General features: G+C 53.3%; 2 protein-coding genes across 2 annotated transcripts in view; both read left to right on the top strand.

The window, feature by feature from the left end:
- DOC2B (double C2 domain beta) overlaps positions 1–13,818 on the top strand; it is a 28,666-nt gene extending 14,848 nt beyond the window's left edge. Inside the window, exons 5-11 of the mRNA XM_017730885.1 lie at positions 2,040–2,114; positions 4,267–4,376; positions 10,534–10,660; positions 10,867–11,024; positions 12,333–12,414; positions 12,606–12,702; positions 13,320–13,818. Coding sequence (XP_017586374.1) covers positions 2,040–2,114; positions 4,267–4,376; positions 10,534–10,660; positions 10,867–11,024; positions 12,333–12,414; positions 12,606–12,702; positions 13,320–13,456 — 786 coding nt within the window. The 3' untranslated portion in view covers positions 13,457–13,818. The remainder of the gene's footprint in view (positions 1–2,039; positions 2,115–4,266; positions 4,377–10,533; positions 10,661–10,866; positions 11,025–12,332; positions 12,415–12,605; positions 12,703–13,319) is intronic.
- Positions 13,819–15,922: 2,104 nt separating this feature from the next.
- LOC103613400 (pinopsin) overlaps positions 15,923–19,145 on the top strand; it is a 5,222-nt gene continuing 1,999 nt past the window's right edge. The window contains exons 1-5 of the mRNA XM_008631177.2: positions 15,923–16,380; positions 16,922–17,104; positions 17,565–17,710; positions 17,899–18,138; positions 18,599–19,145. The exon at positions 18,599–19,145 is cut by the window's right edge and continues 1,999 nt beyond it. Of these exons, the coding sequence (XP_008629399.2) occupies positions 15,948–16,380; positions 16,922–17,104; positions 17,565–17,710; positions 17,899–18,138; positions 18,599–18,736 (1,140 nt within the window). The 5' untranslated portion in view covers positions 15,923–15,947 and the 3' untranslated portion in view covers positions 18,737–19,145. The remainder of the gene's footprint in view (positions 16,381–16,921; positions 17,105–17,564; positions 17,711–17,898; positions 18,139–18,598) is intronic.

Raw genomic sequence — 19,145 nt, 5'->3', positions numbered from 1 at the left:
GGGAGGGGAGACTCTGCCTCTGTGCCTTGTCCCTCTCTGCCTCTCATCCCTCTTGGAGAAGCTCCAGGCTGGTGGTCCCTCCACACAGGGGAAGCAACGTGGGCCCTCTTGTGGGAGGGATCATCCCCGCACAGGAGCAGCTTTGCAAAGCAGAGCCCTGTTAAATGCAGCTGTTTGTGCCAAACACGTATCAAGTGACACGGGAGGGAGGTAGACGTGACATTAGGAGCCATTTCCCGGGCTCCTGTCATTCCATCTTCCATAGCACATCTATTAAAAAAGCCTTTAATAGCCTCCTCAGAAGGTAATTTAATTGAGCTGAATTGATGGGTGAATTACAGAGCTGCCTGTCATTCTCCATCCATTTTCCCGGGAATCTGCCTGCTTGGTTCTGATTTCATTTGCTGTGCAGCCCAGGCAGGTTGGGCACCTCTGACCAGGGAGGTTGGGGAGAGCACAAGTGGCTTGTGCAGGTGAATCCCTGAGGAGTGGGGACAGTCCAGCCCCTTCCTGCCCTGTCTGCCCATCCTCAGCATCTCCTGGACCAGGGACATCACCCCAGAGGCTGCAGTTAAAGCAGAGCCGTTTCACCTCCATTCACTGCTGATATTTTTATCCTTTGGCTCTGCTGTAGAAGCAAAATCCTCTTTGCTGGGCACCATTTGGCCTCCCTTGCCCCAGGGCAGCGCGTTTGTGTCTGTAGCAGAGCCCTTGCTCCAAATCAGAGACACTCCCAAGGTCAGGAGCATCCTGGACCGAGTTGTACAGCTCAGGGAGCGCCCTGTGGTGCTGTGGGTCAGGCTGGGTGAGTTATCCCCTACCTGGGAAGCATGGAAGTGATTCCCCCAGCATTTCCCTCCTTGGTTTGCCCAAATCCTGGATGATTGCATTCCTTCTGCACACAGCCATTGCACCAGCATTCCATACAAACGCTCCCCTGCCGCTGGATCCCTGGCAGCTGCACACACTCATTATCCAGGCACTCTGCTCATCACAAAAAGGGTGTGAGGACTCTTCAGCATCCCCCAGCCTTGTCTCCTTCCCCGGGCTGGAGCCAGGATTGGATGGGTACCTCTGCAGAGAAACCCTGCTCTGATCCAGGCACAGGATTGCCTTCAGCCAGCCCAGCAGTAATTCCTGCAGGGATCCCACAGCCAGGCTGGAAATAATCCAAGGACTTCCACGATGGAGCCATTCTCATTTCTACTTAGGACTGGTAAAATTTAGGCTCAATTTTTCACGCTCCTGCCTTGCTTCCCTGCCCTGTGGAGTTTTTTTTCCATGCAGCCTGTGCAGGTCTAGCTTTGGGCTGGGTTTGTGCATCACCCCTGGATAATTTTCAGGTGGTTTAAAAGAGGAACAGAGGCACAGCTTGTGTTCTCCCTCCGCCCAAAGCAGGATCAGCTGCTGGGCATCACTATAACCAGCCTGATCCACATCATCCTTTACGGGCTTGTAGAAAATCCATCAGGAATGGCCACAGCCAGTGTTTCCTTGGATTGGTGCTCCTGCAACTCCAGAATTCTCTGCAAACACCACAGCATTTGGCTGGCACCAGCCTCCCACTGGCCTGGAGCTGTTCTTCCTTAATATCTGGGAGTAGGTAGGTGCTATCACACCCTCTGGGAGCGCTTGGAAGTGGCACCACAACAGCAGAGGTGTGTGTTTGCTCTGAGGCAATTATTAAATGACAGAACCCTGTAATTTCAAAGCTGGGAAATCGCTGTGCTGATTTGCTTCACCCCCAAATTAATCGTGATGAGGGTGGCAGAGTCGGCTGCTGGGAGGGAGGAGTGGATGGTGCCACGTGCAGGTGAGGAGCTTCCCACAGCCCCTCCCGGGATCCACAGGCACCGCTGGAATGCTGAGCCTGGATCCTGCAGAATTCATGCTGCCCTTCTTCCCCAGTCCTGGGGAAAGCACAGCTACTCCATGGACCAGCGATATCCCAGGGAAACAGGATGGGCTCAGTGAGGCCACCCTGCCTGCCCAGCATGCCACTGTTATCCTGATTCCTGATTTTGCTGTTCCCTCTCCAGGGCCTGAAGCCAATGGACCACAATGGTTTGGCTGATCCTTACGTCAAGCTGCACTTGCTCCCCGGAGCCAGTAAGGTGAGACACTTTTGCACTTCTTCCTTTCCTGGGGCTGCACTTTTTCCTTGGAAATCAGGCCTGGGAGGAGCTCCTCACCCAGAGCTGCACCAGACCTTGAATCTCTTGAGCAAAAGGTGCTTGCAGAGAGCTGGAGGTAGGAATTGGGGTTGAATCCATCCTCATAGGGATAGAAAATGCCTTTCTGGGAAACCACTGGCTGGCAGCCAGGTGCCAGCCCTGATTCCTTACCTTGGGAGCAGGAGGTGGGAATGCTGCAATCCAGGAGCCCCCGGGAAGCACCGAGTGAAACAATCTCAGCTGTAAACAAATCAGACCCTTTTAATTCTCTTTTTTTTTTTTTTTTTTTCTGCCCTTACTCTTTTGCATTTAAAACCCCTCAGATCATAATAAAACAGAGTATAAATCATAAGGGAAATATTTCCATCTCCTTGGGTTCAGCACTTGCTGGAGAGAAGAGTAATTAAAGATATTGATGTGTGGTGAGAGCTCGGTGCGAGTGATGGGGACGTGGAATTTAAATGCTTGATGTGTGTGTTAGGAATATTAATTGCACTCTTATTCCACGCAAAAGGAAAGACCTTTTTTTTGGGGGAGGTGTATTTACTTGTTACGGTTCAGCTGGATTAATTCCTAATGTTCAGGGTGGCAGAGGGAGTTTTTCACTACATCCCGAGTTTCTGCTGGAAACAGAGCCGGGAGCGCTTTCATCAGCAATATTATCAGTCATTTCCATGTTTTGCAAAGCCATTGATTAGCATTTCTGCTGGAGCTGGTGGAGACTGGAGAGGTGGGAGGGGAGGGGACGCAGGAGCTGCCGGTTCACAAGCCACGGGGGTACCCTGTCCTCACCCCCTCTGCCTCTGGATTGCCCCATCCCTGTGCTTTGTTTCCAAACAGCACTGCCCGGATCTGCCCTGGGAGAGGGGAGCAGCCCTGGGGGCATCGTGGATTTGTCCTGGGCTGGATGCTTCTGCACAGCTGTTCCAGCAGCAGCAGGACAGTCCCTGAGTCTCTCAGGTGTTTCTGTCACACATTTGGGCTCTCAGGCACCTGGGGGTGTGGGAAGCAGGGCTGGGCTCATGCCCCGTGCAGAGCTGGTTGCTGACACCTGAGTCATTCCAAATGGGAGAAAAAGGCACTTCTGGAGCTCAGCTCCTCTGATCTCACTCGTGTCCCTTCCCAGGGCAGCTTTAGCAGCCGGGTGATGCTCATCACGTCACCCCCTTGGCTAAACCCACTTTCCTTCCCAATCCCTGGAGCCCCAGCCCCAGGATCTGGTACCCACAGGTCTGAGCAGGCCATTGGGGCACTTTCCCTGCTGTCCTTGTCACTCAGGGCTCGTGAATCCAAGGTGGGGAAGGCAGAAGCTTCCCATAAACATCCACAAGACAACTTTGAGGTATTGATGTGCTGAGAGTTTCTTATGCCCAGCAGCAGCTGAGGCAGGGATTGAGTTGTCTGACACCTAATTAAAGGGAAAATTGCTGCTCTGCCAGGCTGTGCCAGGCTGGGAGCCTGCTGGAGAAGCCCAATCTGCAGCCTCAGCCTCTTTCTTCTGCTCTCGCCAGAAGTGAGGAGGGCTCAGGGTTTGAGGAGATCAATGTCCCCTGAGCTGGGGAGTGGCTGTGTGCCAGGATGTCCCATCCACGCAGGGGACACAAGCCCTGCTGTCCCCATCCTCCTGCTCAGCAGAGCTGCTGGAAGGAGCTGCTGGTGCTGACAAAATGCCTGTCAAGGAAGTTGTTTGGAGTCAGGCAGGATCAAGAGCTGTGCTGGGAGCAGGAGTGCAAGCAAACAGCCAGAACAGCAAATTGGCATTTTTTGTTGAATCCAAAAAGGATTTTTTCCCCCTCCCTTGCTCTCTCCTACTGCTTAAATGAAATCCTGGTCCGTGCTCTGCCAAGGTTCTCACTTTTCTGGCTGTTTCCAGGATGTGGGATTGGGTTGGGTTGGTTTGGAAATGAGGGAGTTGCTGTGTCCCTGCCTCCCCTCTGGTTTTTGCTGGATTAGGGGTGGATTTGGGTGACAGCACTGGGGCAGAAGAGTGGCAGCACCCATTGCCCCTTCATCTCCAAACTGGGCTTCCTCTCCTGCCCAAACAGCCTCCTGGGGCCCATCCCACTGACCCCCACCTCCTTTGCTTTTCCAGGCAAACAAGCTGAGAACCAAAACGCTGCGCAACACCCTGAACCCCACCTGGAACGAGACCCTCACCTACTACGGCATCACCGACGAGGACATGATCCGCAAGACCCTGCGGTAGGGCCCGATTCTGTGGGGACACAGGTCCCTTCCCCTCCCTCAGCCCTGTGCCAGCTGTCCCTTCCCATCCCAGTGACAATTTCCCACAGGTTCAGCCCCACAGGAGGGTCCTGGAGCTGCTCACAGCAGAGCAGGGCGGAGTTATCCCCCAGCAAAGCTGAGAGTTTGTGTGAGTGCCCTGCACACATCCATCACCCCAGAGCATGATTTACAGGCAGCCTGGGCTGGGATAACCAGTGAGGGGCCTGTTCCTGCTGCATCATTAACTTCAGAGCTCTCTGGCTGGCTCCTGCCTGCAGAGGTGCTGTGGTTTGGGTTTAACCTCTTCATGTCCAGCTCTCACTGGCACACGTTGAGGCTTTGCGGTCGTGTCTCGCTGAGAAAATCTTCTCAGGGCAGTTCTGGGCCCCTTTCAAAGCTGAGCTTTTTGGGAGGAAGCTGGAGGCCTCTGTGAGCTACTGTCCAACTAAACAAAGAGTGCAGGTCTTTATTTTATTATTTTATTCTGTTGGTTCAGTCTGTGCATTCAACATCTCCTGGCAGCATCTCCCAGGGGCTGAGAGAGGTTGTGTGAGGATGGGGAGGGGCAGGGGCAGAGCTTGGAATGATGCTCTGCAGGGATCTGAGTGTGAAGATTTGCATGTTTTGGCCTCTGTCCCACCTGGATGAGGGCAGGAACTGTGGGCAGCCTCGGCTGCTCCATCACCACACTGATCTGCGACCCTGCTGCAGGCTTTGCTGTAAGATCCGCTCTCAAACAAAGGATTCTGCATCTTTCTCCAAGGACTCAGGGCTTTGCCAGCTCCGTGGCTGGAATCCCACCCTCCTCATTTGCAGGTGCCCGGGGAGTTTGTGATTCTCCCTACACCAAGAGCACAAAGCTGCCTTGTGAGAGGTGCTGCTCGGAGGTGAAGCGGGGCAGAACCCACCTGTTGCCTGCAGTGTGCAGGGAGAGGGGAAATTCAGCACCATGGATTATTATTTCACTTGGAAAACGTTAGTCACGCTGCAAGGGCTGCAGGCTGGTGGGGCTGGGAAGCCTTCAGTTTGTTGTTATTATTGGTGGGTATTTTTTCACTCCAGGCTTTGAAGTTTTCAGCCTCCTGAAGCGTGGAAATCGGTTTGTAAGGAGATGTTGGCTGAGTTGTTTGCTGGAAGGCAACAGGGAGCAGGAGGGCTCGACCCCCACTCTTTCAGGGTCCTGGGAGCTGCTTCTCCCTTGGGAAGGGCTGTGATCCTGGAAGCTGTGGGATTGGGGATGCACCAAAATATGTGTGAGGCTAGATTTGCCTTTCTCCCCACAGAAATCCTGTGCTACCCCATCCCATTCCTGCCTGCCAGCCTGGGTGTCATGGAGCTCCTTGTGCCCTCCCCAAAGCTCAAAACTGTTCATGGACCCCTGTACCCCACCTGGGACCCCTCAATCTGCAGGGGAATGTGGCTGGATGGACTTTAAAGATCATCTCATTTGGGCAGGGACACCTTCCACTATCCCAGGCTGCTCTAAACCCTGTCCAGCCTGGCCTTGGACACTGCCAGGGATCCAGGGGCAGCCACAGCTTCTCTGGGCACCCTGTGCCAGGGCCTCCTCACACAGAAGGATTCCTTCCCCATATCCCATCTAAACTGACCATCTGTCAGTGTTTTGGTGTGGCTTGAACTGTTTCTCTTCTATGAGCTGGCCCTTCACTCTCCCAGTGCCGCTTCCTGCAGGACGCATCTCCACACATTGTCCTGCCTTGGGTGCTCTGCTTCACCCATCCATCTTCTCCTCCAAATATCTCCTTTTCCATCAGGAAAAGCCAACTTCAAAGCCAACAGGATGCTGGTTTTCCCTGTGCTAATCAGGAGAGGCTCCTGCCAGGCAGCTGGTGCTACTTGAAAGAGCATTAGTGATGCTTCCCTAGGTCTGGGTGGTGACCATTCCCCAGGAGCCTCCCTGGTGCTGAGCTGGGCAGAGAACTCAATTCCAAAGTCTCTTTAATGTAAAAATAAAGGCAGAGATCAAAGCTGCCGCCAGCCTTCACCTCCCTGCAGCCTGGAGATGTGTCAGGGAAGCTGGAAAAGCACCCAGAACTCTTCCCTGCCCACCTGGTGGGACGTGTCCAGCATGGATTGGCAGGGTGGTGCTGGCATGGGGCACTCTGCCAGCATCTGCAGCCTTTTTGGAGGGGACAAGTGGCATTTGTCAGAGCAGCTGGAGTAGGGACATCCCGGAGAGCTGGGAATTGGATCCCCTCCTGCCCAAGCCCCCCAGCCCCAACCCAGAAAGGTTCTCCCTCATCCCTGTGTGGCCTTGTCCAAAGTGGTGGAGTGACTTTGCTGTCACAAACGCCAGGAGCCATCAGGGTTCTCCTCCCCAAGGCGAAGGAGAGGTGAAGGCGGCACTGGCAAGCAGGATTTTGTTAATGAACCAACCCCCTCAAAAAGCACCAGATATTTGGGATTTCGTGGAGCGTGGCAGGTGGGAGGATCTCGAAAGGTCTCATCCATTCACTGAATTAAATATCCCTGAGCGTAGCCCAAGGCTTAGCAGGGATGAAACCACCCACCAGCCTGGGAAAAGGCAGGTTCAGAGCCATGCAGAACACACTGCAGTGCACAGATGGATGGGACTGGGGACAGATTCCCTGCCAGCACTGGGGGGAAATCCCACCCTGGAGCCCCCATTCCCACCTGGACTCCGACCACAGGGTACAATGTCAGGGGGAGGCAGAGAAATGCTGCAGGGGAAACTGGAATAGGCAGAATACAATCGCCTCCATTTAAATAATACATGTAATATGCAATAAATAAATTGCATTCATAATAAATACCCGAGCTGGCCAGATATTGGATACAATTATTCATATCCAGATATATTGGCGAGTTGATGCATTATTCATGGCGTACTCAGCTAGCCCACGAATGCCAGGAATTCTTTGTTTAATCATGTGTTTGACAAACATCATGACTCATTAAATGTATTATTCAGAAAATACTATTCGATCAGGACTAATGAGCGGAGTGCAGCCGCTTCAAGGTTTGGGGTCCCAAATTGCTTTACTCTGGATGAATGGGGTTTGCTTGGAATTGCAGGTGCACTTGTAATTATAACTCACTGCTGCTGTGGTTTCTGCACTCAGACTTTGAGGCATTTTGTGATGGAGCCCAGGATGGAATCCTCCTTTTTTTTCTGGCCAACTGGACTTTCCCAAGATATTATTTTTGTCTCCTTGCCTTTGTTTCCTGTCCTTAAACCAAGCCAGCATCACCTGCTCCTCATGGAGAGCCTTCTGTGTTGCCATAAGGGATCTTGGACACAGGGGATGCATCTCAGGCTCTGCTCTGTGTGGTTTGTGTGGAAAAGGGTCCTTGCTGACCCCCATTTCCCCCTTTTCATGCTGGGAAAGAGGCCGAGGAACTTGTGTGAGGGAGCAGAAGCCATGAGTCAGCTGCTGGAGCTGAGCAGTGAGTCAGGACTCTAACCCAGGAGCCCGGGCTGAGTAGGAGGGAGGAGAAGTTTAATGAGCAGTGATTGTTCATTTGCTGCTTAGTTCCCTTCCAATGTGGTTTTCACAGCCCTTAATGTAAAGATCAGGACCCCACAGTGAGGATATCCAACCCAACACCGGGCTGGAGGGATTGGGATTAATAAGGAGAGATGAGAAAGGGGTGATGCTCCAGTTACAGGCCGGGGATGGAAGGTGAATGAGGCTGCCAGAGGCATCTCGTGCTGCTTGTCATGGGGCTGATTTTCTAACCCAAGGCATAAAAATTCCATCACATCGATTTCTTGTAATAAAATCCAAGCTGCTGTGATTGCATTACGCCTTTTCCCAAAGGGAGGGCTGGGGCTGGAGCTTCCTGCTCCTCTCACTCAAAGCTCGCTGCCTTCACTGAAGGGCCAGGGCACTGCAGAGCTGGAAATCCCATTCCAGTGGGGATGAACTGCAGCTAGGAAGAGGAACTGGGACTGGGGGCTGAGCCTGAGGCACTGGGAGAGCTGACACAAAACCCTCTCTGGGCGTCACACACAGATGGGCACAAAATGTGGGGACCCACCTGAGAGGTGACCAGAGGTGCCACAGGGACAACGGGGCTGGGAGGGACCTGGAGGTGTCTCCAGCTCCATTGTGCTGCTCAGGGCAGTTCCCAGGTCCTGCAGATGTGCCAAAACCTACTTCCTAAGGGACTTCCCATGTCCCTGAGGGCACTGAAACAGGGCCCAGTGGGCTCTCTCCCAGTGTGACACTGGAGATGCCTCCCCTACCACCACCACTGGAGTTTTCCATGTTTCTTTCCTGGGCTCTTGCCCATCCTAAGGCTCCTGCGTCTTCACAGCAAGCAGGACATTGTGTTTGGGATCTTGCTGTGCTTCTGGGGTGTATCTGGACATTGTCAGCAGAACCCTTACTCACATTTTTGAGAGTTAAACCATCCCAAATCCTGTCTCCCTGAGTGCCCAGGAGCCAGCACCGCTCCACAACTGCTGGGTGTACACAGAGATCCCGGGCTGCCAGCTCCCTGTGAGGCCATGTTCCCTCCTGTCCCTCCCCATCTCTGCCCAGATGGAGTTCCACGTGCCTGGCAAGTTGACTCTGGAGCTGCTGTTTCTCCTTTGTAGGTTTTGTTCTTTACAAGAAAGACAAGAGGAAATGGGCAATATCGTGCCTGCATTTGAGATTCTCTTTGAGGATTTTACCGTGGTGGTGGGGTGTTTTTTTCGTGGGTATCTATAGTAACGCTGCATCCAGCCACAGTTTTCTGGAGAGCAGCATTCCCTGTTTTCCTACTCGATTTTTTTTTTCCCAAATCCCTTTCCTCTGCTGCTCCCCAGCCTTGATGATCCTTGTCCCGTGGCTTCCTTGCTTCCTTGTTACTCGTTTGTGAGCGTGAGGGTGATCAAACCATCCTTGGATAAGCCACTAAACCATCCACAGATAACCCATCCATGGATAAACCGTGCAGATGCTGAGCAGGCCAAAGATGTGGTGTGCAATTCGTTGCTCTCAGGTGGGATCACAGGGCATTATTTATCTTGAATTGCTTTTCCCCCTTCCCCCAGTGGTCCCTGGGGACAGAGGTGCCACCCATAGGAGATGGAAACCAAAGGGAGTGGGTGAAAGAGGAAACAATCAGGTACCAAAAGGATGAGAAGACTCTGTAAGAGCATTTTTTTTAAAAAGAAGAAAGGATGTAAGGGCAGGGAAAGGAAATGCCTTCATGGGCAGGGAGCCCAGCCAGTCCCTGCATGGCTCCAGAGGGGATGCAGGATGCTCCCTTTGGAGGGGGGTGGGGTGGCTTTCCCCATCACCAGCACTGCTGGGGAACAGCTGCTCCCTCAAGGGACCCTTCTGGCCCTCTCTGGGATTTCGGGAGCTGCAAGCAGAGGCTCTCTACAAGCACTAACTTTGCTCTTCTGTCGTCTCTCCTGACGCCCAGAGCGGGCTGGGAAGCAGCAGAGGAATGACTCATTAGCTGCCAGCTCAGGGAAAGGCATTTATAGCTTTTTCATGGAAAACAGCCTCGGCTCAGCACCACGTCACTGCCCTCGGATGCAGCTGCCGTCACTGGGACCCCAGCGGCGCTGGGAGAGCCTCACCTGGCCGGGGTGTGATGCTTTCCATGGGCTGGGTGTGGAAATCACTGCTGGCATTGCGGGTTTGCTGGGACAGGAGGTGGCAGACCCGCTCTGTGTCCCAGCCAGGTCACCCTGGGAGCTGCCACGCTCCGTGCAGTGCCTGAGCCCCTCGGGAAGGGGCTGTGTGGGAAGCAGGCTTCTCCTGGCCATGCTGTCCAAGGGAGGCTTGAGGGAGAGCCTCCATGGCGGGGCAAAATGCAGCTCCAGCAACTCCGAATAATTTTGCTTTAGTCACTGATGACTTTGATGTTTTAATGGAAGAGTCATTAGGATGGTTGAGGCTCCAGCTCAGTTTTCTGACAGTGCCTGGGCTGGGATGGGAGTTTAGACCAGCGACTCACACCAAGAGCTGCCCTGGCTGGCCGTGCCAGCAGCTGGATGCATTCCAGCTGCATTCCAGCTGTTTTCCAGCTGCCTGCAGAGGAGGTGCCCTGTCCATGGCCTGGGGAAGGGTGACCTCAGCTCTTCCCTCACTGGGGGGACCTGCAGTGCAGGGGGGCAGCCCCTCCCCTCAGCCTGTGCCCATTGCAGGATCTCGGTGTGTGACGAGGACAAGTTCCGCCACAACGAGTTCATCGGGGAGACACGCATCCCGCTGAAGAAACTGAAGCCCAACCAGACCAAAAACTTCAACATCTGCCTGGAGAAGCAGCTGCCGGTGAGTGAAGGGGGTTCAGAGCCTCACCCCACCATGGAATCACAGATACAGCAGCTTCTCCTGTGGCATGCGGGAACATGGAGCTGTTTGGCCCCTCAAACACCATGAGGGACGGGGAGAGGGGAAGAGCATCCCTTGGCTGGGGAGGTGTCTGGCTGTGGCTGTATCCCAGTACAGCCCCCAGACTGGGTGCATTCCCTCCCCAGATAGATAAAACAGAGGACAAGTCGCTGGAGGAGCGTGGCAGGATCCTCATCTCGCTCAAGTACAGCTCACAGAAGCAGGGCCTGCAGGTGGGCATCATGCGCTGCGCCCACCTGGCTGCCATGGATGCCAATGGCTACTCCGACCCCTATGTCAAAATGTGAGTGTGACAAATGTGAGTGTGACCCACGGCCACCCTGCTGTCCTCTCCCTGCTGTCCCCTCCCGCCTCTGCCCGGAGCAGGAATTAATTGCTCTCATTAGGAGATGCAAATGAGGCCGTCACGGCAGCAGCTTGCCTCCGCCTGGAGCGTCATTCCCTGGCAATTATTTTGGCAGAGCTTCCAGGTGAGGTGGGCGCAGGGCTTGGTGGCGTGGGGCTGTCCCTGCTGGTTTGGCCCTGACTCACCACAGCTCCTGGTTTTTGGGGGGATGGCATTTTTCAAATTCTCTGCAAAGAAGGGGTGGCCATGGCGAGGAAGGACCCTGTGCCTGTCCTGCCTCCCTGTCCCCACTGTGCTGACTCGAACTTGGGCACTTTCAGGGATATATTTGCTAAGGCAGAACTACTGGGATAAACCACACCTGGGAGACCAGGAATGGAGTTCAGCAGCAGCACACTTTCACCTTCTTATTGAATTGTTTTTTAGGGGTAGAGGTGTTTGTATAAAAAATCCCTTCTTGCTTTTTTAGATGCCCATGGGAGGCTCAGTCCCTGAGCAACACAATTCCCATCACACCCAGCCAGTTTTGGGTGCCCCCTGTGCCATCCACTGCAGATTGCATCTGCAGGGCTGGGATCAGAGCAGATAGAAAAGTGATGCTACTCAGTACAAGCCCTAATTTTTAAATTATGAGCAAGATGTGGAACGTGTAGCAAGGAAGCAGAACCGATGTTTAAAGGCACAGCACCAGCACAAACCCACAATGGATTGACTTTGGCCTGGCCCATGTTTTGGGTCCCCTCTCTTCCTGGTGACACTGTAATCCCCTTTGCTGTCCAGCTCTGGTGCTGTGCTGCAGAATACCTGCAGAGAACAGCTCAAAGCTGCTCCCTTCTGCTCCCTTTTCCACACTGATGTGGTTCCTGTCTCCTGGAGAGGTTCTGGATGAGCAGGGCGGTCACACACTCCTGAGTGTGCACTGGTCCTGGGCTGGGAGTGATGGATTTGGGGAGCATGTGTGCAGTGCCAGTGTCCCCTAGGGACTGGAGATGGGATAATCGGTGCTCTCTGATTGCAGCCAGCAGCTGGCTCAGTTCTAAGGTGGGGAAATGCTGCCTCCTCCCAGCCATCCCCAGCATTTTGACAGGGGAGAGCAGGGGAGGAGGATCTGGAGGTTCAGGGGGCTCAGCCACCCACCTCACCCTGGCTCTGCTCAGGAGCTGGTCCTGCAGCCACAGATGTCCCCACCCGTGGCCTCCTGCCCTCCTCACTGGGACTCATTGGGCTGCTTTGGTCTCGTTGCAGTTACTTGAAACCAGATGAGGACAAGAAATCCAAGCACAAGACAGCAGTGAAGAAGAAAACGCTGAACCCCGAGTTCAATGAGGTGGGTTTGGGGTGGGTGTGGCTCTCACCAAGGGGCTTTTCTCAACCTCAGACTTAAAAGATAAAGAAACCCCACTTTAGTCACTGTGTGAGGGATTGGGGTTAGGATCCCCATGGGCAGCAAAGCCTGAGGAGGAGGATGGACAGCCCCAGCCCCTGTTTCATCCTGACTCTGCCTCTGCTCCCCCACAGGAGTTTTTCTATGAGATCAAGCACGGTGACCTGGCAAAGAAGACCTTGGAAGTCACCGTGTGGGACTATGATATCGGGAAATCAAACGATTTCATAGGTGAGTGGTACACTCCAGAGGGTGTCCTTGGCCTCTTCTTTATTTATCTTCACTGTCTGTGCCTCCTATTTTTCCTGCACTCCTCCAGCCTCCCGGTTTGTTCTCCATCCCCACATTCATTCTCACTGGGTTTTGTTTCTGCTTTTATCCCTCTCCTGCACCTGAGCCTCTCAAGGAGCATCCAAGCAGGGAGAAAATGTGTCTGCCTCTCCCCTTCTGTTTTCAGATGTTTTCCTCTGAGTAAAAAACATCTTGAACAGGGAGGTTTCATTTATCTCTGTTGGATGTCCTGGCTTGTTGTGATTTTGTTGCTGGGCACTGTGATTTATCACTAACAAGTGCCCGGTACCTCTGACAGCTGCTGTGATTGCAGTGAGCCCTTGGCACAAGGGACAGGGCACTGCCTGGGACAGGGGCACTGCCTGGGACAGGTCCCAGATCACAGCCATGAGGGGGTGGGGAGGATGGGCTCTATTTCGCATCAGGTTGGATGCTGTGAGGATGCTGAATCACCCGGCTCCCTCCAGCATCCCCTGGCATCCCTCGGCATCTCTCAGCATCCCTTGCAGGGCTGATGCTCCCCCCCCACCTCTCCCTCTCTCTGTCTCTCTCCCAAGGCGGAGTCGTGTTAGGAATTAATGCCAAAGGGGAGCGGCTGAAGCACTGGTTTGACTGCCTGAAGAACAAGGACAAGAAAATCGAGCGCTGGCACACGCTGACCAACGAGCTGCCAGGCGCCATCCTCAGCGACTGAGCCCCGCGGGGCTGCAGCTCCACAGCCTTTGGACTCCTCCCAGCTTTGGCTAACGGGGGATCCCGGGACAGCCAGGAGAGCAGGACACCCCACAGCAGGGCCTGGCTGCAGGGAAGCCCTTCCCAGGGGAGAAGGCACAGGTGATTTGCTCCAGCGGCCGCTCCCGGCTCCCAAGGCTTTTCCAAAATGCCTCTTTGCGCCCTGCCACACTCACAGCCCCACTCTCGAGCATGCACGTGCACACACACACACACACACAAACACACACAGGTGTGCACCCCTGCATGCACTGCAGTCTGGCTGCTCTCCCAAATCCTGGCTCTACTCAGTTACCTTCTCGCTGCCTTGCAAGTCAGTGGCAACAATGAATGCGTCCGTCTGCGTCCGTGTGTCCGGCATCGGCAAAAGGCGTCCCTAAAAACACACAAAACCCAGAACTGTCTCCTCAAGGCAGCTTGTGCCATATCTCTGGTGGTTTGTCAGTCTCTGTGGTTTGGCCCTAAACAATCTTTTATGCATTTAAAGCTCCTCTGTTGGAATGATCTTGTCCCTGGTAAACCTGGAAGGAGTGTTTGCTTTCCTTCCAGGAATGTTGTGCTCGTCCTTTCCAGTAACTCATGGGAAGTCAGCAGAGCTGTGCAGACCATGGCTTTCCTCCTGGGATCGGGCAGCCTCACGTTTGGGAGGCAAAATAAAAAGCTCAGTGGAGCAGCCTGGCTGTTCCTGCTTCCCAGGATCAGCAGCAGCCGCTCTCCTAATGAAACCATGCCATGCAGCAGCACGGCTGTTTTTCCAGCAAAGCCAGCCTTCAGGCTGAAATTGTGTCATTTTTCCCTTTTTCATCCCTTTCCAATTCATCCGTTAAATAATGAAGATGCTGAGCCTCGGGGCTGAGCTGGGGTTGTGTTTGTGGTTCGGCATGGCCATGAGGTTGATCCGTTTTCTGCCTCAGACAGCATCCAAATCAAATAAATTTCTGTGTATGGCACAGTAATATTAATATGGCACACTAATAATATATTAATATCATCATAATAATCCCAGATATCATCCTCTGTGATCCACCTTGGCTGGTCTCTTCATCCTCATGCCACCAGACATCTGGTGGGATGAGCTAAAACTTTCTAGGAAATGCTGCACCGTTCCCAAAATTTTTGGAAGCCTTTAAACAATGATTTCTTAGGAAGAGCTGCTCTGTCCCTACAAGTGTCAATCACCCGCAGCTTCCAAGCCCTGTGCACGTGTTGCCAACTTCTTTTATTTTTTTTCCTGGGAAGCAATGGAATCTCTGGAAACCTACGTTTACTATTCCCAGTGAGGATTGTGTTACACCTTGTTTGATATGGGGGGGGAGAAAAGATAAAAAACCAACGTTCATAGGGTTTTTTTTTTTAATAACTTAATATTTGTAATGCATCCTGCAGATCTGCATGGATTTTATTGGAATGCTGGCAGCCTGTCAAGTCGGATGTTCCCACTAATCCTTTCTGGTCCAGCACCTTAAAACCTGGTTGGGATCTGAGCTTCCAGGGAAGCTCCAGGAGCACCAGGTTTGGCTGTGCCTCCCTTTTCTGGCAAAGTTCCTTTCAATCCATCCTTTGTTCCAGCACCTCAAACTGGTTTATGCCTGAGGTGGAGTAGGACATGTGCGTGTGGGCTCCTTCACTTTGTATCCCAGCCTTTTCTAAGTGGACACTCCGTCCGTCCGTCCGTCTGTCCCAGCTGCATGCAGAGTTGGTGGTTGTCATGCCAGGCCTCGTGAAATGTTTGATACCAATGTTTTGCTACCATGTGAAGGCTGCAGAAACCGTCCTTCCCTGCATCCTGAGAGACTTTTGTATTTCAGTATTACCTATCTGTGTACTTTTGGTCAGGTTTGTTAATATTTATAATAAGAACCGAACATAAAAAGGTTAAAAAATAAAATTAAAAAAAAAAAAAAAAGGTTGACGCTGGTGCTGCAGCTTTTGAGTTTGGGGGATGGCAAGGATTTGGGGATAAATGGTTTTTAAACCAGAGCATTGGGGGCTGCTTGGCCCAATATAGCATAAATACTATATATGTACTTTAAAGTATTTATAAAAATATATATATGGGGATATCTATATATCTATATATCTATATGTCTATATCTATATAGATAGATAGAGAGAGAAAATACGTATATATGGCCCAATGAAGTATATATACCACATGTGTACTTATATTTATTTATGTTTATGTTTGTATTTAGTCGCCTTGAAGCCCAGCCAACCCAGGGCACAGGGAACGATGTCCAGTCCCAGGTGCCGAGGCCGGGCTTACAGGAAACTCCAGCTGGAAAGCATGAGGAAAAAAAATATTTACTCAATTAAATTATGCTCTATTAAGTCATCAGATTTTTGTTTAAGTCACTCTTTATCCCCTTGGGAATAAAGAGCTGATTATAAAAAGAGGGAGGGAGGGAGGGAGGACAAACCCTTCAGATTAAAATAAAGCTTAAGATATTTGAATGCCCAGCTGCTCTGGGGCACGTCAGACCCTCCTGCTCTATAAAGAGGCTCCGCTTTTGGGGAGGGTCACCTGCTCCAGGTGCTGCTGCTCCATGGACAGCTCCTGGGAGCCCCCAAACAACGGCACCCCGGGGCCTTTCGATGGCCCCCAGTGGCCCCACCAGGCCCCCCGGGCCATGTACCTGGCGGTGGCCGTGCTCATGGGCCTCGTGGTGGCCTCGGCCTCGGTGCTCAACGGCCTGGTCATCGTGGTGTCCATCAGGCACAAGAAGCTCCGCTCGCCCCTGAACTACATCCTGGTGAACCTGGCCGTGGCCAACCTGCTGGTGACGCTCTGTGGCAGCTCCGTCAGCCTCTCCAACAACATCAGCGGCTTCTTCGTGTTCGGGAAACGGCTCTGCGAGCTGGAGGGCTTCATGGTGTCCCTGACAGGTAAGGAGATGAACTCTACACCTGCCTTGGGCTGCTGCTTCTGGGTTTAGCAAAGGGGCTTTGGAGATGTTCACCACCTAAAGTCGACGCTTGCATGTTGTGAAACTTGTGTCCTTCAGCTCTTTGTTAGCACAGGGAAGGGCTGGGGAGACTGTTGGCTGTGCCAGGTCACCACATATCCAGTCTTGGTCTTCACAGAGTGGGAAATGCCGCTTGGGGGCATGGGGAATCCTTGTTCGGGATGCATTTCATGGGTGCTGGCTGCTCTGTCAGCACTCATGGGGCTGGCTGTGCACCAGGGACAGGAAACTGTGCAAAACCCCTCCTCGAGGACACTCTGTTGTTGTAACCACCAGGCATCCCAGCCACCCATTGCCATCTTCATTTCTAAGGGCCAAATACCACAGCTCTCCCTGCTGTAAGAAAAAACATCTGACTTCTTGTTCAAACAACATTTACTTGAACTAAATCATCATCTACCCAGTCCCAGCAGAGGCAGCAGAACCTGTCCCTGAGACACGACCCCTCCCTGTCCCCCCAGGCATCGTGGGGCTGTGGTCCCTGGCCATCCTTGCTTTGGAGAGGTACCTGGTGATCTGCAGACCCCTGGGAGACTTTCGGTTCCAGCACCAGCACGCTGCCAGTGGCTGTGCCTTCACCTGGGGCTGGTCCCTGCTCTGGACAACCCCACCACTCCTGGGCTGGAGCAGCTACGTGCCTGAAGGTAGGGGAGGTGACAGACTCCACCGTGTTGTCCTCTGGCATCTTGTTTTCAAGCCTGGGGTAGCTGGAGAGTGTCTGTGCTGGAGTTTAAAGGGCTAATGTCTCCTGTTAATATCTGCTGCTTGCCCAGCCAATAATTCTCTCCTGGAGGCTGTTCTTTGGAAGTTCCCCACCACAGGACACTCTGCAGCCACTCTTATCTGAGTCAGGATCTGCTCTGGCTGCTGGAGCAGCACCCAGCACACACCCAGCCCAAACCTGCTCTTGTAGGGGCTTGGCACAACTCCCCAGCAAATCACAGAGGGCATCTGGCCAGCCAAAACCCCACCGTGCCTGATCTCCAGGCCCTTGGGGATGGAAAAGTGAGAGGTGCTTGGGTGCCATGGCTGTTCTGGAGCCCATTCCTGAGCCTTTATCCAGGCCCGTAACTGGTTCAGGCTCATTCCCGACCTTTATTCCAGGCCTGAGAACCTCCTGCGGGCCCAACTGGTACACGGGTGGCAGCAACAACAGCAGCTACATCCTGGCCTTGTTTGTCACCTGCTTTGTGATGCCCCTCAGCCTGATCCTCTTCTCCTACACCAACCTGCTGCTGACCCTGCGGGCGGTAAGTGCGCCCAGCTCAGGGGAATCCGCGCTGTTCCTCTCCCAAAGCGTCCCCATCGGCATGAAGGGCCTCAGGGCAGGTTTTGGCAGAGCTGGCACCTCCTGGTGCTGCCATCAGGGCTCCCAAGGAATGGAAGTGCTGTTCCAAGCTGCTGACAGGCATCTCCCTCTGTCCCCAACTCCCCGCAGGCCGCGGCGCAGCAGCAGGAGTCGGACACGACGCAGCGGGCGGAGAAGGAGGTGACACGCATGGTGGTGGCCATGGTGGTGGCCTTCCTCACCTGCTGGCTGCCCTACGCCACCTTTGCACTGGTGGTGGCCACCAGCAAGGACATTGTCATCCAGCCAGCCCTGGCATCCCTGCCCTCCTACTTCTCCAAGACGGCCACGGTTTACAACCCCATCATCTACGTCTTCATGAACAAACAGGTGAGAGAGAAAGCTCCAAACAAACAAACAAGCAAACAAATCCACCACAGCTTCACTGGGGCTGCTGGAGAACAGCTTAACAGCCCCAGAAAAACTGGAGGAACTACCTATCCTATCTGGAAGTGTGGCCACAGGCTCGATCCCAGGGTTGCTGTGTAAGCAGCAAGGATTTGGGGAATAAAATGGAAAGGGAGGGAGCAGCCTGCGAGCCCGAACAAGAGCTCATTTTCCGCTTCCATGGTTTTATGGGGTCAGGCAACTTAATGTTGGATCACAGGCTGCTCGTTGAAGGCACTAAGCAAACAGAATGAAACTTTTATTGTCCATAAACTGCAAAGAGTTGGGCTGGGAATAGACAGAGATCTTTCCCAAAATATAACCAGTGTCCAACCCGCCGAGTCTTGAGGTGACGCCGGGTTTCTGTTGCCACAAATAACCTGCTCCTTCCTTCCCTGCCCAGTTCCAGAGCTGCCTGCTGGGAATGCTGTGCTGTGGTTACCACCCCTGGGGGCTGGGGAAAACCTCTCCAGCTGCCCCCAGTCCCCAGGTCGCTGCAGAGGGGCTGAGAAACAAGGTGACACCATTGCATCCTGTGTGACGGCTGCCACATCCTGCCTGCACCAGTGCCAGCTCCAGGATCTGCCTGTTCCACCCACAGCAGCACAGAAGGGATCAGGGTGCAGCTGATGGGGGGCTCTCAGAGGTTGGAGAGGTCCCCAGCAAAAAAAAAGACATGACAGTGTCTTCTTGCTGGAGAGAAGCCATTCCATCATGGGAGAAACTGCAGATTTTCACTATTTCACTCTCCTAAGGAACCCACTCCCTCCCAGCCCCTCTCCTTGGAGCCTTTCAAGAACACAAAATAAAAATTTTTTCCACAGTGCACAACATCCCAGGTTGCTGTTTGGCCCAGAGTTGGGTGGAACGTGGTCTGTCACCATCCCCAGAGAGAGCAAGCCCTGCCTGCATTGCCTGGTCCTGTTGTGAAGTTCAGGGTGATGCTGTAA

The sequence above is a fragment of the Corvus brachyrhynchos genome, unplaced genomic scaffold (assembly GCF_000691975.1).
Source record: "Corvus brachyrhynchos isolate BGI_N302 unplaced genomic scaffold, ASM69197v1 scaffold283, whole genome shotgun sequence".
In the NCBI taxonomy this organism is placed as follows: Eukaryota; Metazoa; Chordata; class Aves; order Passeriformes; family Corvidae; genus Corvus; species Corvus brachyrhynchos.
This window is presented reverse-complemented; position numbering and strand designations above follow the sequence as displayed.